Source organism: Lagenorhynchus albirostris, chromosome 4 (assembly GCF_949774975.1).
Source record: "Lagenorhynchus albirostris chromosome 4, mLagAlb1.1, whole genome shotgun sequence".
Taxonomy (NCBI): domain Eukaryota; kingdom Metazoa; phylum Chordata; class Mammalia; order Artiodactyla; family Delphinidae; genus Lagenorhynchus; species Lagenorhynchus albirostris.
In genome coordinates, this window is record NC_083098.1 from 32,413,964 (window position 1) to 32,430,940 (window position 16,977).

General features: G+C 44.6%; 1 protein-coding gene across 1 annotated transcript in view; it reads left to right on the plus strand.

The window, feature by feature from the left end:
* The first annotated feature begins 5,690 nt into the window (after positions 1-5,690).
* Positions 5,691-16,977, plus strand: part of LOC132519052 (sericin-1-like) — an 83,454-nt gene continuing 72,167 nt past the window's right edge. The window contains exon 1 of the mRNA XM_060147023.1: positions 5,691-5,753. Within this exon, the coding sequence (XP_060003006.1) occupies positions 5,691-5,753 (63 nt within the window). The remainder of the gene's footprint in view (positions 5,754-16,977) is intronic.

A 16,977-nucleotide genomic window follows, 5' to 3' on the forward strand; every position in this document is an offset into this window, starting at 1 on the left:
TGATTGACATTTGGCATGGGTTTACTTTACCTATAACTTTCAGCTCAAATGTCACTTCTTTGGAGCTACGTTCTCTGACCGGCTACCATATCTAAAGTTGCCACCTCCCACCTTGTCACTATCTATCATGTCAGCCTGGTTGTTGTTCCCTATTGTGCCTTTCATACCAGTACTGCTCTTATTTATTGATTTCATCACTTGCTGGAGAATGTAACTCCATGATCACAGGGACCACACCTGCCTTGCTCTCTGCTGTCGCTGGGAGAGTTCTCGGCACGTGGTGGGTGCTCAGTAAGGGTGTGTGGAATGGGTGAGTCTGTGTGGACATCAAGACCAGACACTGGGAGTAGGTGGTGCTGTCGATAGGCTTCCTTAGGGGAAATCCAAGTAGCTCGAGTGAAAACCCTGGCGGTGCCAGTGGATAAGAGGCCAGGGTACTGAGTGGGAGGGAGATGGTGACTTTCTTTAATCCTTCTCCTTCAGAGCATAAAACACACCCACCCACTCAGGGCCCCTTTGCTTGGGCAGAATGTGAGCTCACATTCATCACCTGCACCTCTATTGCATGGCTTCTACCCGCTGGCCTGCACTGCAGGATCTCAACTTCCTAAAACATCCATGTCAGGATCTAGCTTGGTCCCATGGGAAAATAATCACCTCGAACCTCCAGGATGATGGTTGTTACTTGACTGAGCCCCCAACATCCCTACCGGCAGAGGGATTTTTCTCCCTGGAAGAGCTTTGACAGAAATAGTTGTGGTTTCTCCCTCTCGTGGCTTGATTAAACCCCACTCAGTCTCAGCTGCTTGGCCCAGTCTCACTCCTCCAAGGAGCCTTCCCTGATTGCTCTGGTTCACCTGGGTCCTTCCTGTTCCTATTGCCATGTCTCTCATTTTGACATGTCATTCATTTACTCATTTGTTCATTCACCTAAAAATTCCTACTTAGGGCCTCCTCTGAGCTGGGTACTATGTTAGTCCCTGGGTTACAACGAGAGCAAAAATAGACATGGTCCCTATTGATCACATATTAATTCTTGAACAGATGTTTCCAGGTTTCAGTGCCTTGGTGATCATCAAATTGAATAAATAAAAGCCCCAAAGTTAATGACATACATGATGCAGATGCAAAGCAGCTTTCAGCCACAACTGCAAGCACTCATCTCGTGACCAGCATGGTGATGGCTACAGAAAAAGGTTTCCCGTAGGGCAGACTTGCTTAACCCCTCGCAGGCAGCAGACCTGTGCATACACATCTGTGGCTTGCTGTTTTGTTGGGCATCCCTGGGGGCTGGAGCTAAGAGCAGACCCGCCAGGAGATCGCTGTGGTACCCTCTGATAGGCAGCTGCTGAGAGCCAATACAGGAAAAGGAGAAGCTCTGTTAGCCCACAGAAAGGTAAGACTTAAATTCTGGGCCACTAAGAGGCAGAAGGGGCAGAAGTTTGATTCTTTCAGCAAAAGCCCAAGAGTCTGCAGCAGGGTGGTCCAAAGGCCCGTCAAAGAGTCTTAATGGTGCCATCAGAGGAGCAGAGGGCTGGCCTTCTCCTGTGGCTGGGGGCTGAGTCAGCACAGATCCGGCCTTTCCTTGTCCAGCAAGATCAAATATGCTCTAAACAACTGGTCAATCGGTGCACTTGTGCCATGCCCTCAAATACAAATGCAGGCCGATGTCGTTATGACATTGCTCCTTAATCCAGGATCTAAACAACCACTAGCTCACACAACCAGACTCTTTCCTCTCCTTGACTTGCGTGATCAGGAAACAGCTTCCACACTGTATCACAGGGCCAGCAAGATGGAGCCAGCCCTCACATCACTCAGAAGCTCAGCGCTATATCCATGGCTCGTTCACACTCAGGGTGACGCGCCTGGGGAATCGATGTTGCTTCTGAGGAGGTGACCGAATCAGCGTGGATGAGCGGCGCCGGGTGGCGTTCTCACGTCGTGTGTATGTCACTGGAACGTGACTTTGAAAACGGCACAGCCTCTTCGGCATTTGGTTAATTAGAAGGGTGAAGCAACCAGGCCAGCCCGTGGTTGACCTTGCTGGGCAGGTCCGGGGTTCACCCATCTTGTGATGATCTGTTTTGAATCCCAGCCTGGCTCCTTTCTGCCACCCTTTGGTGGCAACTCTTTGGGCTACTCTTACGCCTTGCTGTGTGCTCAGCAAACATAAATTCATTTCAGAGATTAAGCAAAACATAATTAAGAGGGCAAACCCCTTAGAGGAAAGAAAATCATAAACAGCGATACAACCCAGACCAAGTCACCTGCCGCTTTAACCACCCGTGCATCTGTCCCTTTCACTTCCCTGGGTGCGTCCTGGGGGTTGGCCCTTACGTCCCTGTGGCTACAGGTATATGGGCCTGGTGATGTGTGCGCAAATCTTTATCTGCCGTCTTTCCCCAGGCTGCGAACCCTTAGGGGTCAGGAGCAGAATGTCTCAGGTGTGTCACTCCCGGCATGGGCTCCACCCACACCCACGGGGATGTCAGGATGGTCCTAGATGGAAACCACCGAGGGTCTTTGGGACCAGCAAAGAGATGCTGTGAGTCTATGCGAGTAACAATACCAAGGGTAAAGATGAAGCAGCAGGGCTCAGACCAGCAGGTTTCTGGGGCGGGGCGTGGTTCTGTCTTCTGCAGGCGGCCTCGGGGAAGAGGTGAGAATGAGCTCCTACCCAGAGAGCCCAGCGGGGCAGCAGCCAGGGGTCTCCCAACCCTACGGTTCCAGAGGTCTTCAGCTGCTACACCCTCCGCCCTGCTGCCCCCCTGCCTCATGATCTGCTACAGGTTGAACTGTGTGCCCCAAAAGATATGTTGAAGTCCCAATCCTCAGTACGTCAGCCTGTGACCTTATTTAGAAATAGGGTCATTGCAGATGTAATTAACTAGGATGAGTCAGACTGGAGCAGGGTGGATCTCTAATCCAACAGAGCTGGTGTCCTTAGAAGGCTGGTGAAGACACAGACACATGGGGAATGTGCCACGTGACCATGAAAGCACAGACTGGATCTAGAGACTGTCATACAGAGTGAAATAAGTTAGAGAAAAACAAATATCGTATATTAACGCATGTATGTGGAACCTAGAAAAATGGTACAGATGAACTGGTTTGCAGGGCAGAAATAGAGACACAGATGTAGAGAACACACGTATGGACACCAAGGGGGGAAAGCGGGGGGGTGGGGGGGGCGTAGGTGGTGGTGTGATAGTTGGGAGATTGGGATTGACATGTGTACACTAATATGTATAAAATGGATAACTAATAAGAACCTGCTGTATAAAAAAATAAATAAAATAAAATTCAAAAAAAAAGAAAAGAAGATACAGACACACAGGGAAAGTGCCACGTGACCATGAAGGCACAGACTGGAGGCGGGCAGCTGCAAGCCGAGGACGGCCGGAGCATCAGAAGCTAGAAAAGACCAAGCAAGGTTCCTTGGCTGGTTTCAGAGGCAGCGTGGCCCCAGGATTCCTTGATTCCATTCTCTCTGGCCAGGCCTCCTGGACTGCGAGAGGACACATTTCTGTTGTTTTAACCCACCCAGTTTGTGGTGCTTTGTTAGGCAGCCCTAGGACACTAACATCCACCCCCTCCTGCTTCTCATTAGGCTAGTCCAGAGGTGAATTTATTGTGAAGCTAACGAAGCAGAAGATTCAGTCCCCTTCCAAGGCTCTGGACCTTGCTGTATGTTTGTAATTTTGGATCATTTGTCTTAAAGTGTGTCCCCCTTATCGTATAAGATTCAGCCTCCACGAGCCCTGGCTCTGCGCTGCCCTCGCCGTCCCCCCGTGCGCTCCACCCTGGGCCCAGCCTCTGCAGGGCAGGACCGCAGGCCCTCGTGGGGTTCGTGGCCACTCCTGCTTCCTGGCGGGCAACATCGCCAGCTCAGGAGGCTTTGGAAAGAGAGGCCAGTGCCAGGTTGTTCTATCTGTTTGGGGGGTAGAAGGCGGAATTAGAGGACTTCTCAGAGTCTCTCCTGGATAGCTGCGTAGAACCGCATGCCTTCAGAGCCTCAGTGGGCAGAAGCTCACATTCACAACAGGCAGCCTCCATCTGAGCAGAGCTGAACAGCCCGACGGAAGAGTTGAGCCCCGGCAGAGAGAGGCCTGTCACCGCTCTCGTTCCAGGCTGTCCTGCCGCGTGGCTTTCCCACCTCCACCCAAACCTGTCTTCCTTCTCTACATCCCCATCGGCAGGGGTGGCAGACGTGCCCCCTCAGGCCCTACAGGCACGTGTACACACGGACACGGCCCTGGGCTCAATGCAACTTCTTTCCCATCCTGTCGCCCTACCTCCAAGCCAACCCAATTCAAACCAATATCACCCACTTGTGAGCGGCACTTAGTCTGCGCTAGGCACTGGGGAACCCTGGATGAACGGCACGTGGGAAAGGGGAGACAGACCGGCACACCTCGGAGATATTGCAGGTTCCATTCCAGACCATGGCAAATAGAGCTAGTCACACAAATTTTCTGGTTTCCCGGCGCATATAAAAGTTATGCTTACATGGTACTGTAGTCTATTCAATGCAATAGCATTACTTTTACAAAACAGTGTACATACCTTCATTTAAAAATACTTTACTGCTGGGGCTTCGCTGGTGGCGCAGTGGTTGAGGGTCCGCCTGCCGATGCAGGGGACGCGGGTTCGTGCCCGGTCCGGGAGGATCCCACATGCCGCGGAGTGGCTGGGCCCGTGAGCCATGGCCGCTGAGCCTGCGCATCCGGAGCCTGTGCTCCGCGAGGGGAGAGGCCATAACAGTGAGAGGCCCCCGTATCCAAAAAAAAAAATATATATATATACTACTTTACTGCTATAGTCGTAGAGAACGGACTTGAGGACACAGGGAGGGGGAAGGGTAAGCTGTGACAAAGTGAGAGAGTGGCATGGACATATATACACTACCAAACGTAAAATAGATAGCTAGTGGGAAGCAGCCACATAGCACAGGGAGATCAGCTCAGTGCTTTGTGACCACCTAGAGGGTGGGATAGGGAGGGTGGGAGGGAGACGCAGAGGGAGAGGATATGGCCATATATGTGTACTTACAGCTGATTCACTTTGTTCTACAGCAGAAATTAACACAACATTGTAAAGCAATTATACTCCAATAAAGATATAAAAAAATACTTTACTGCTATAACCTATATGGAAAAGAATCTGAAAAAGAATAGATAAATGTAATGAATAACCGAATCACTTTGCTGTACACCTGAAACTAACACAACACTGTAAATCAATTATACTCCAATATAAAATAAAAATTAAAAAAATACTTCGTTGCTAAAAAGTGCTAGTCATCACCTGACTACGCAGGATTGCCGCACCTTCAATTTGTAAGAAACGCGCTATCTCCAGAGTGCGATAAAATGAGGTATACATGTAAATGACCACGCAACATACAAATAGCACTAAAGAATGTGGTGAGTGCCCAGCGTGTAAGTGATGTACCATCTGGCTTCTCAAGAGGGCCATTAATTCCAGTTTGGGTGGGGGTGGGTGATGTTTGTATGAAGGAGGTGCTGCAAGGTGGTGATTAAAAGTCCGTAACAGTCGGGACTGACAGCACTGACCAGCGGGAGAGAAGAAAGTTCCCGGGGGCCTGGCGCGCACCCTCAGCGGCTGGGTCGTGGGAAAGTCCCAGGACCTTGCAAAGGGAGGGCCCGGCAGCCAGGAGGGCCGCTATGTCGCACTCAGAGCTGAAGCATCCCGATGCTTTCACAACAGGCTCGGTCGGTCGAGCCCGGGTGAGTGTACCCGCTGCCTGCAGCCCAGAGGTGCGGTGACGGCTGGACACATCCAGGCACCTGCTTGGCCCCTTCCCTCTGGAAATAGATTTCCTTCCATTTCCAGAACAGCCTCTCACAGCTGGGCCTGCCTCTTCTCCCTGGATGTTTCAACAAAACCACCTGCCTCCCGTGAAAGAAGGCGTGGTCTCCCACCTGGGCCGCCCCCAGCTGGGTGGGGAGGAGGGCAGTGCCCACTGGGAAGCTGCCCAGATGGGGGATCCTGGATGCCAGGCCTGAACCAAGAAGTGGGTATTGCTCCCACAAAAAAACACAACTCCCCGGGCACCCCGAACTCAGTCACAGGGCTGCTGTTTCCCTAGAGGTGTCACTATCATTGGGAAACCTCTCCTGAGAGCTCACCCACCATTGGGGGATAAAATGTTTACAAGAGGAAAACACGTGAAGAGATTTTGTTTTGCTTTTCTTTAGACACGTGAGCCACCCACGATCACAGTTACGTAAAACAAAACCTTCTAACTGCGGTCCACGCGGAAAGAGCAAAGGTGAGCGTCCTGAGGGCGGCAGGGTGAGACCAGGCCCATGGGGCAGGATTGAGGGCCCCAAACCCCAGCTGCTTACACCACCAGCCGTACTGGGGCCAGGGCTGTGGCCTCATCTTAAAAGGCCAGTTAAGATGTAAATTATTTAGCTGAGTATCTAACCTGAGACCTTCACACAGGAAGGGCATGCAGGCTGTGTCAGTTTAGAAGTGAGGGCAGTGTCTGTGTGTCTGTGTCTGTGTGTTAAGATGCCTGTGTGTGTGTATGTCTCTGTGTGTTTGTATGTGTGTGTGTCTGTATGTCTGTGTGTGTCTGTCTGTGTATGTGTCTGTCTATGTGTCTGTGTGTGTGTTTGTATGTCCCTTTGTGTGTTTCTGTCTGTGTCTGTGTGTGCTTATGAGAGAGAGACAGAGAGAGAGGAAGCACAGCTGTAGCTATGGGCAGGTCCATGGTGGGGGGCTCGGGGCCACAGGTGCCCCTCTCCGCCCCACAGCTCAGCCCCCTGGCCCGTCAGCCACACTTGCTGCCTCACCCACCACAGACATGTGTGTCCTTCGGTCGCCTCAATGTTTCCAGTCTGACGGCTACAAAGGGATGGCAAGTTTTATGCGCCAGGCCGTTTACTTGTGGGCCCATGAAGCATCCTGTCTGCATGGTGGGCACCTCCTCAGGGCCCAGGGCTGTCCTGCTGACTGTCTTGTCTGTCTGTCTGTCTGACTGGTGTGACCCCAGCAGTGCCAGCAGGCAGCCTGGCTCCTCTTTCCCTTCCTTTTCTCACAGTCTCCTTTGCCCCTTTCTCCTTCCTTGTCCTTTTTCATCCTCCCACTTTCCTCCCCACCTCCTCACGGTGTCTTTCTCAAGAGAGAAGCAAACTACAGGCCACTCACAGGAAATTTCTGAATTCTACGTATGGTGGGAAGAGGTTTTACCTCAACACCCCTTAAAAGAGCCGCCCCTGGGGCAGAGCGGGAGGCTGGGGAGGAGGGAGCTGGGGGGCTGTTCAAGCATTCCAGCCAGGCCCTCGGTCACCGCAGGCCACGAGGACCCCTTCACCCCACCCTTCCCTTCACAGAGCTGCCCAGCTGCGGCCGCTGCTCCCAGCCCGTCAGACCTCAGAAATCAGGAACCATCTTGTCAATACCAGGGTCATCTCCATAGACCGAGAGGACTTCATGCAGTGTTTTCTGAAGATGATCCTGTTGTCCCAGAGGGCCACTTGAGGGATACGTGGAAGCACAGCCAGAGCCCTGGACTGTGCAGCTGGCCTGGGTGTCCTCCCAACAACCTGCCAACCCAGGGATTCTCAGCTGGTCAGAGTCCAAGTGTTCCACTTAGTCCCACTTTCCCATTAAGTCATCAAAGTTTATGGCATGTTGTTGTGGTTAAATATACCCATCGACCCTAAGAAACTGTGAGAAGTGAGCACACACCAATCATGTAAGTGTCAAGTGAAAGCTTTTCCTTCAATGTTGGAGGGCACAAGAGTAACGCATTTGGAGTCATACACATCTTGTTTCGTGGGTGTGTACGTGTGTGTGAAACTCGGGGTGGAAAACCAGCACGAGAAAGGAGAGAGCAGGGACAGTTGCGTGACTGCATCTTCCTGTCTACAAGGCTCGTGCTCAGTCTCTGGTGACCTGCCAGCGGCCAATATTTTTGATGGGCTTTAAAGAACCCATTATGTGCATAACAGGTTGTTCCAGATGATGTGGGATTATAAAACATGGAGCCTGTGGTCTCTGGGGAGAAATATAAAACGTACATGCATGAGGTATTATAGAGCCCGCTTACCACTGAAAATAAAAGCTGGTGGGTGTGAGGGGCTCGGGCAGGTGTGTTGCAGGGAAGCTTGGAGGGGAAGATGGACGGGGACCGAGGTTCCTGCAAAAGGCTTTGTGGGTGGGTGCTCTCAATCATTTGGGTGCCAAGGCACAGAGAGAGGCAGGAGAAGGAAGCAAGGTGTGTGTGGAGGCCACTTCTCCGTCTACTTATTGGCTCAGGAAATATCCTGAAATCCCTGATTGGAGATCAGGAGCAGGTCACTTGTTCTTGGATCCTATAGTCAAAGCATTTGACTATAGGAGTGTCTGGGGCACTGTCCAGTGAGATCTGACAGCAGCAAGTCCCTTCCTGGCCCAGCATTAACCTTTCAGCTGCAGGATCCTTAGCAGGTGGGGGGCAGGTGATAGGAGGGTAGGTGGGAGCTCAAGGCAGCAGCGTTTACAGAAGTATTTCATTATTTTAGCAGCCATTACAACTGTACTCATGTGTGCAGCTACATGTCAGTTCTGACCGCCTTATATGGCTGTTGCAAGGATCCAATGGCATCATGTACATGAGAGCACTTCGTAGCTGTCACAGGCTATGCAAATGCAAATCGTTGCTGTCTCCGTACGTGCCGTGTTGTGTGGTGCAGTGCAGCTTGCTGGCACAGAGAGCTGAAACGTGAGCCTTTGCAACGATAAGGTAACCAGAAGGGGATTTTTTTTTTTTTTTTTACCATTTATAGCTGGTGATAGCTTACTTTATTTAAAATATACAGTTTAACGTAAAGAGCTAAATGTTAAACACTTCTAATGTGGCACATTCACAGAAAGATTCTAAACCTGAGAGCATGGAGCTATGATTTACACGTTTTGTATCCCGAGGATCCTTCACGCGCTTAACAAATTATTGAGGAGAGTTCTGTTTTGGAAGATGGGTTAGACAAACTTTTCCATATTCCTCCCACTGCATACAACTACAAGCCCTAGACATTACATATTAAAAAAACGTAAGAAAACTCTGGATTTACTTTTTGCCTCATATATCCCAGACTTGGAGCTAAAGAAGCCAGCAGCCTGGAAAGCACCTGTGGATGCAGACAAGAAAAACTCTAACCAAAGTCTCCTCTGTCTAGATAAAGGACCAGGAAAGGGTCAGCTTAGCAAGACAGAAAGCTTTTATTATTTATTTATTTTTAACATCTTTATTGGAGTATAATTGCTTTACAATGGTGTGTCAGTTTCTGCTTTATAACAAAGTGAATCAGTTATACACATACATATGTTCCCATATCTCTTCCCTCTTGCGTCTCCCTCCCTCCCACCCTCCCTATCCCACCCCTCCAGGCGATCACAAAGCACTGAGCTGATCTCCCTGTGCTATGCGGCTGCTTCCCACTAGCTATCTACCTTACGTTTGGTAGTGTATATATGTCCATGCCTGTCTCTCGCTTTGTCACAGCTTACCCTTCCCCCTCCCCATATCCTCAAGTCCATTCTCTAGTAGGTCTGTGTCTTTATTCCCAGAAAGCTTTTAGACAATAACCATTCTACGCAGGCCAGAAACTATAGCCCCACCCAGCCCATGCTAACAAAGGCCAAGTGGGGAGCCTTGACTTCTACCTCACAAGGCTGTAATGAGGTACCCCAGCACTTCCACCAGGATGGTGTCAGAGAAGGCCAAGTAGGAAACTGGAACTTTCATCCCTGCCAGCCTATAATGAACTCACACACACACACACACACACACACACACACACACACACACACATACACACATGGTGTCAGTGGAGACCATGTTGGGCACCTGAGTATCTACCCCCACCTGGCATTAATGAGGCAGCATCCCCTCCTTCCTCATGGGGTGATGCCAGAGGAAGCTTAGTGGAGAGTCAGGACTTTCACCATCTCCCAGAGGTAATAAGGCCACCTCAGAAGAGACCACAAGGGGGGCTGGAACTCCCACTCCTCTCCAGCATTAATGAGGATCCCCACCTTGGCTGCCATTGGGGGCTGAGTGGGGAACCTGGGCTTCTACTTGGCAGTAATGAGGCAGTGCACCCTCTTCTTCCATGCCAGAGTTGTATCAGAGAAAGCCAGTTTAAATAAGATCCAGAGTATCATAACATAATAAAAAAAAGTCCAGGTTCAATAAAAAAATCACTTGTTATACTAAGAACGAAGATGATCGCAAACTGAATTAAAAAAAACAAAACGGTCAATAGATGACAACACCAAGACAACAAGTTGGTAGAATTATCTGACAAAGATTTTAAAGCAGCCATGATGAAAATGCTTTGACAAACATTACGATTATGCTTAAAAAAATGAAAAAAAAAAAGCCCTGGCATAGAAGATATAAAGAAGAACCAAACAGAAATTTTAGAACTAAAAAATGTAATGACAGAAATAAAAAGCTCAGTAAATGGGCTCAACAAAAGAATGGAGGGGACAGAGGAAAGAACCAATGAACTGGAGTATAGAAAAGTAGAAATTACCCAATATGAACAAAAGAGAGAAAATAGACTGAAAAAAATGAACAGATCCTCAGGGACCTATGAGACTATAACAAAAGATTTGACATTCATGTAATGGAGTTATGGAAGGAGAAGAGAGAGTGAGGCAGAAAAAGAAATTGAAAAATAATACAGATGAACCGGTTTGCAGGGCAGAAACTGAGACACAGATGTAGAGAACAAACATATGGACACCAAGGAGGGAAAGTGGCGGTGGGTGGGGGTGAGTGTGTGATGAACTGGGAGATTGGGATTGACATGTATACACTGATGTGTATAAAATGAATGACTAATAAGAACCTGCTGTATAAAAAAATTAATAAAATAAAATTCAAAAAAACAAAAATAAAAAAAAATTTTTTAACTAAACAATATAAAAAAAATAAGAAAAATAATAGCTGAAAACTTCTCAAATTTGGTAAGATACATAAATGTATAGATTTAAGAAGCTGAGCAAACTCCAAACATGATCAACCCAAATAAGTCAAAGATACATCATAATTACACTTCTGAAAACTAAAGAAAAATCTTTAAAGAAAATTTTAAGAAAAACTTAAAATCAGCCAGAGGAAAACAACATCTTACCTATAGGGGAAAAACAATTTGAATGACAGTGAATTTCTCATCAGAAATCATGGAGGCCAGAAGGAAGTGGCACAATATTTTTGACAGAAAAGAATTGTCAACCCAGAGTTCTATACCCAGCAAAAATATCTTTCAGGAATGAAGGGGAAATAAAGACATTGTCAGATAAAGAATAACCAAGAGAATTTGTCATCAACCAATCTACCCTAGAACAGTAGCTAACAAAATTTCTCTAAACAAAAGTTAATGATAGGGGCTTCCCTGGTGGCGTAGTAGTTGAGAATCCATCTGCCAGTGCAGGGGACGTGTTCAATCCCTGGTCTGGGAAGATCCTGCATGTCACGGAGCAGCTAAGCCCGTGAGCCACAACTACTGAGCCTGTGCTCTAGAGCCCATGAGCCACAACTACTGAGCCCACGTGCTGCAACTACTGAAGCCCGCGTGCCTAGAGCCCGTGCTCTGCAACAAGAGAAGCCACCGCAAGGAGAAGCCCGTGAACCGCAATGAAGAGTAGCCCCCACTCGCCGCAACCAGAGAAAAGCCCGCGCGCAGCAACAAAGACCCAACACATCCAGAAACAATAAATAAATAAAATAAAATAATAAAAAAATAAATTTATTAAAAAGAAGTTGATAAAATCAAGAACCTTGGAACACCAAGAAGGAAGAAAAAACACAGTAAACAAAAATACGGGTAAATATCATAAGCTTTCCTTCTCCCATTTAGCTTTCTAAATAATGTTTAATGATTGAAGCAAAAATCACAACATATATAATGTTCTATATATTCAGAGGAAATATTTATGATAATTATTTTCAAGACAGGGGAGAGTGAAAGGACACTAAGAGATATAAGATTTTTATACTTCATTTTATACTTATACTTCATTCAAATGAAGTAAAATGATAACACAGGAATCTGTGATAAGTTTTGTATATATAATGTAATACCTAGTGCAGCCAGAAAAAAGCTACAGAAAGAGATACAATAAAAAAAAATACACTAGAGATAAATAGAAATAAAATTCTAGAAGGCATTCAAGTAACACACAGGAAGGCAGGGAAAAGAAATGAAAAACAGAGAGAACAAACAGAAAACAAACAAAATGACAGATTAAATGAGCTCACAATGGCCTAAACACAACATTTAAAAGACAGAAGTTGTTAGAGTGGTTTAAGAAAACATGACTTAATATGCTGGTCTGCAAGAAACTCACTTCAACTATAACAAAATAGGCAGGATGATAAAATATAGATCATGAAAATATTAACAACAAAAAAAGAAACATAACAAGATATTAATATCAGGTAAAGTAGACCTCAGAGCAAACAGAATCAGTAAAGAAAGAGAGCAACATTATATAACAATAAAAGGATCAATCCACCAAGAAGACATAGCAGTCCTAAATGTGTATGTACCAACCACCAGAGCTGCAAAATATGTGAAGCAAAAACTGATATAACTGAAAAGAGAAATAGACAAAACTGCAATTACAGTTGTAGACTTCAACATCACTTTCTTAACAATTGATAGACCAACTGGACCCCAAATCAACAAGGATATAGAAGAACTCAACAATGCCATCAATCCACTGGATTTGATCAACATTTATAGAACACTCCACCAAACAACAGCAGAATACACATGCTTTTCAAGAACCCATGGAACACAGACCGAGATGAAACATACACTGGGCCATTAAAAAAAGAATTTACAGGAATTTAAATCATATAAAGTGTATTCTCAGTGGAAACCAACTAGAAATCAATAACAGAAAGATAACATGAAAATCTCCAAACACTTGGAAACTAAACAACACATTTCTAAATAATTCATGGGTCAAAGAAGTAGTCATAAGATAAATTGTTTAAAATACAAGAAAATGAATGAAAATATGACATGTCAAAATTTGTGGGATATACATAAAGCAGTGCTGAGAAGGAAATTTGTAGCACTAAATGCATACATCAGAAAAGAGGAAAAGTCTCAAAGCACTAATTTAAGCTCCCACTTCAAGAACTTAAATAAACCCAAAGCAAGCAAAAGAAAGAAAATGATAAAGTAAGAGCAAAAATAATAAAATTGAAACAGAAACATGTGTTTCCAAATAAAGAAAATCAATGGGAAAAAATAGAGTTGGTTCTTTGAGAAGATCATAAAATTGATAAACCTCTAGCAAGACAAAAAGAGAGAAGACACAGATTACCAACATCAGGAATGAAAGAGAGTATATCACTACAGACTCTGCAGACATCAAAAGGAAAATAAGGGAATATCATAAACAGCTGTACATACATAACTTTGACAGCTGTGATGAAATGAACCACTTCTTTGAAAACCACAAGCTACCATAACTCACTCAGTATGAAATAAATCATTTAAATAGTACTACAACTATTAAGGAAATTGAATTTGTAATTTAAAAACTTGCAAAAAATCTCTAGGCTTAGATTATTTTGCTGCAGAATTCCACCGTTCATTTAAAAAAGAATTAATACCAATTCTATACAATCTCTTCCAAAAAATAGCAGAGAGAGAACACCTCAAAATTCATTCCATAAAACTAGTATTACCCTGATACAAAAACCAGACAAAGAGGGTATAAAAAAATTCAGACCAATGTCCCTCATGAACGCAGATGCTAGAGTTCTTTAAAAAATATTATCAAACAGAATTTAACAATATGTAAAAAGAATTGTTCACCATGACCAAGTGAGGTTTATTCCAGGGATGCAAGGCTGGTTCGATACTTGAAAATCAGTGAAGGTAATCCTTCATATTAACAGGCTAAAGAAGAAGCACATGATCATATCAATTAATGCAGCAAAAGCATTTGACAAAATTCAACACTTATTCATGATAATAGCTCTTGAAAAAATAGGAATAGAAGGGGACTTCCTCAACTTGATAAACAGCATCTATAAAAAAAAAACTCAAAAACGAAACCCTATAGCCAACATCATACTTAGCGGTAAAAGACTGAATGCTTTCCTTCTAAGATCTGGAACGAGGCAAGATTGTGTACTCTTACCACGCTCATTAAGCATGGTGCTGGACATTCTAGCTAGTGTGACAAGGAAACAAAAGGAAATAAATGGCATATAGATTGCTCTGAGAAAGACTGCATTAAGAGTTTAAAAAGACCAGCTACAGATTGGGAGAAAATACTTGCAAACCACATATCCAACAAAGGACTATTATCTAGAATACATAAAGAACTCTCAAAACTCAACAGTAAAAGAGCAGATAATCCAATTAGCACATGGCAAAAAGATATGAAGAGACATTTCACCAAAAAAGATAACAAAGATAGCCAACAAGCACCTCAAAAACAAACAAACAAAAACAAATGTTCAACATCATTAACCACTAGGGAAATGCAAACCTAAACCACAAACACATCAGAATGCCTAAATAAAAAATATAACAACAACAAATGCTGGTGGGGATACAAGTCAGAGAAACTGGATCACTCATACCTGGTTGGTGAGAGTGTAGATTGGTACTGCTACTCTGGAAAACAATTTGGCAGTATTTTTAAAAACTAAACATTACTGCTACCATATAACTGAGCACTCCTGGGCATTTATCCCAGAGAAACAAAGACTTATGTTCACACAAAAACCTGTACAACAATGTGTATGGCAGATTTATTTGTAATAGCCCCAAACTGAAAGCAATGCAGGTGTCCTTCGATGAATGAATGACTAAACAAACTATGGTATAGCAATAAAAAAAAGAATGAACTATTAATACATGCAAAAACCTGGATTAATCTCCAGAGAATGATGCTGAGTGAAAAAAATCCAATTCCAAAAGGTTACATATTATATGATTCTATTTATATAACATTCTTGCAATAATAAAATTATAGAAATAGAAAAGAGACTAGTGGTTGTCGGTGGCTAAGGAAGGGATGGAAATGGGAGGAAAGCAGTTTGTGGCTATGAAAGGGCACATTCTAGTGGTGACGGAAATGTTCTGTAACTTAACTGTATTAATGTCAACATCCTGAACATCCTGGTTGTACTAGCGTTTTGCAGGATACTGAGTAAAATGTACCTGATAGCTCTGGTATTACTTCTTACCACTGCATATGAATCTCAATATAAAAAGTTTAATTTAAAAATTACTAAAGATAAAAAAGAGCTTGCTTATGTTGGTTATATCTATTGATACTTACCATATTAAAAATGAAAATAGAGACATTTTAAGATATTTACTTAATACATTGAAAATAACAACATACCCAATATATATTAATACAAATAGAGTATTTTATGAGAAATAAGTATATTTTTCAAAACAAAGAAAGTGGCATGGTTTTGCATTTTTCAGATCTCTGTAAAGTTTAGCTTAATAGAAGACAACTAGATTCTCATACATGTTTCTGCATTCTATCATTTGCAATACGTTGTTTTAAGGTATTTGTAGACAAGCCAGCCCCACTTTGATATGAAGTTACAAAAGAGAATATTTTAATAGCCTTTTCAAGTAATTGTTGATACTTTTTTTTTGATACTATACAAAAACTTGACAAGTGATAGTTTCTTAAAAATTAGTTGTAATGTGGAATCTGAAACTATGTCAATAAGCTTTTCATTCTCCATTACATAAAATCCATTTATCCATCTTGTACTTTGAAGGAATCCATGGTTGAATTTTGGCCTCCTGGAGCCTTGAAAGGTGTCTGGAACCACAGGGGTTCCTGCCCCACACTTTGAGAACCATTGCCCTAGCGTTCTTAGTCTGAGACCTGATATGAGTGCTGAATAAATGTATCAATTTGATGATGGAATATTGAAACCCTTAGTTCGAAAGACTTGCTCAGAGACTGGGCAGACGAAATGATTAGAGGCAGAAGAATTCTTCCCCAGGAGAAGTCAGATAGCAAATACATATATTATAGAACACACAGTCCTTGCCTCTGGTGTTTCCCCAAGGTAGACCCATGTCCACCTGTGTGCCGTGATGCTATTGTGTGTCCTCAAAGAGGAAGGGCTCCTCTGTGGTACACCAGCCTACTAGGTGATGTTTCAAGCACTTTGTTTTTTTTTTTTTAGTGGTACGCAGGCCTCTCACTGTTGTGGCCTCTCCCGTTGTGGAGCACAGGCTCCGGACGCGCAGGCTCAGCGGGCATGGCTCACGGGCTCAGCCGCTCCGCGGCATGTGGGATCTTCCCGGACCGGGGCACGAACCCGTGTCCCCTGCATCGGCAGGCGGTCTCTCAACCACTGCGCCACCAGGGAAGCCCTCAAGCACTTTTTAAAAGACGTTTTATTCTCTTTTTAGAGATGAAGATGTTGAGTGATTGAAATGGCTTGTACAGGGAAGCAGAACGGGAACCAGGTGCCAAAGCTCCTGACCCTCTTCCCCATCTACATCCCCAGCAGAGCAATGAATGGCCCCTTTTAGAGCCTGTTAACAACTTATACTTAGCTTTTCTCTCAACAGGAGCATAATGGTTCCCCCATGAATCTAAACCAATGAAACAGTCCTTTCCCTTTCCCAGTGAATGGTAACCCAGGAGAGCTCACTGCCACAAGTTATTATTATAGCAAATAACTAAGCAAGGATAAAAACAAGATCAGACACTCGTTCGAATACAGGAAACCATGGCAGGCTTTTAAATCTATTTTCTTTGAAGCAGTAAATGGTCACCAACTCAAATCTGGGAAGACATCTCAGTAAGAGGCGATTAGGTGTGGTTTCTTGTTTGGTTCTGTGTTTTAGGGAAAAGTTTGCATCTTATTCCAAAACTCTCTGGGAAAATCTGAGAAGAGATTAGCTGTGAAATGCTTAGGAAGGCCCTGATAGG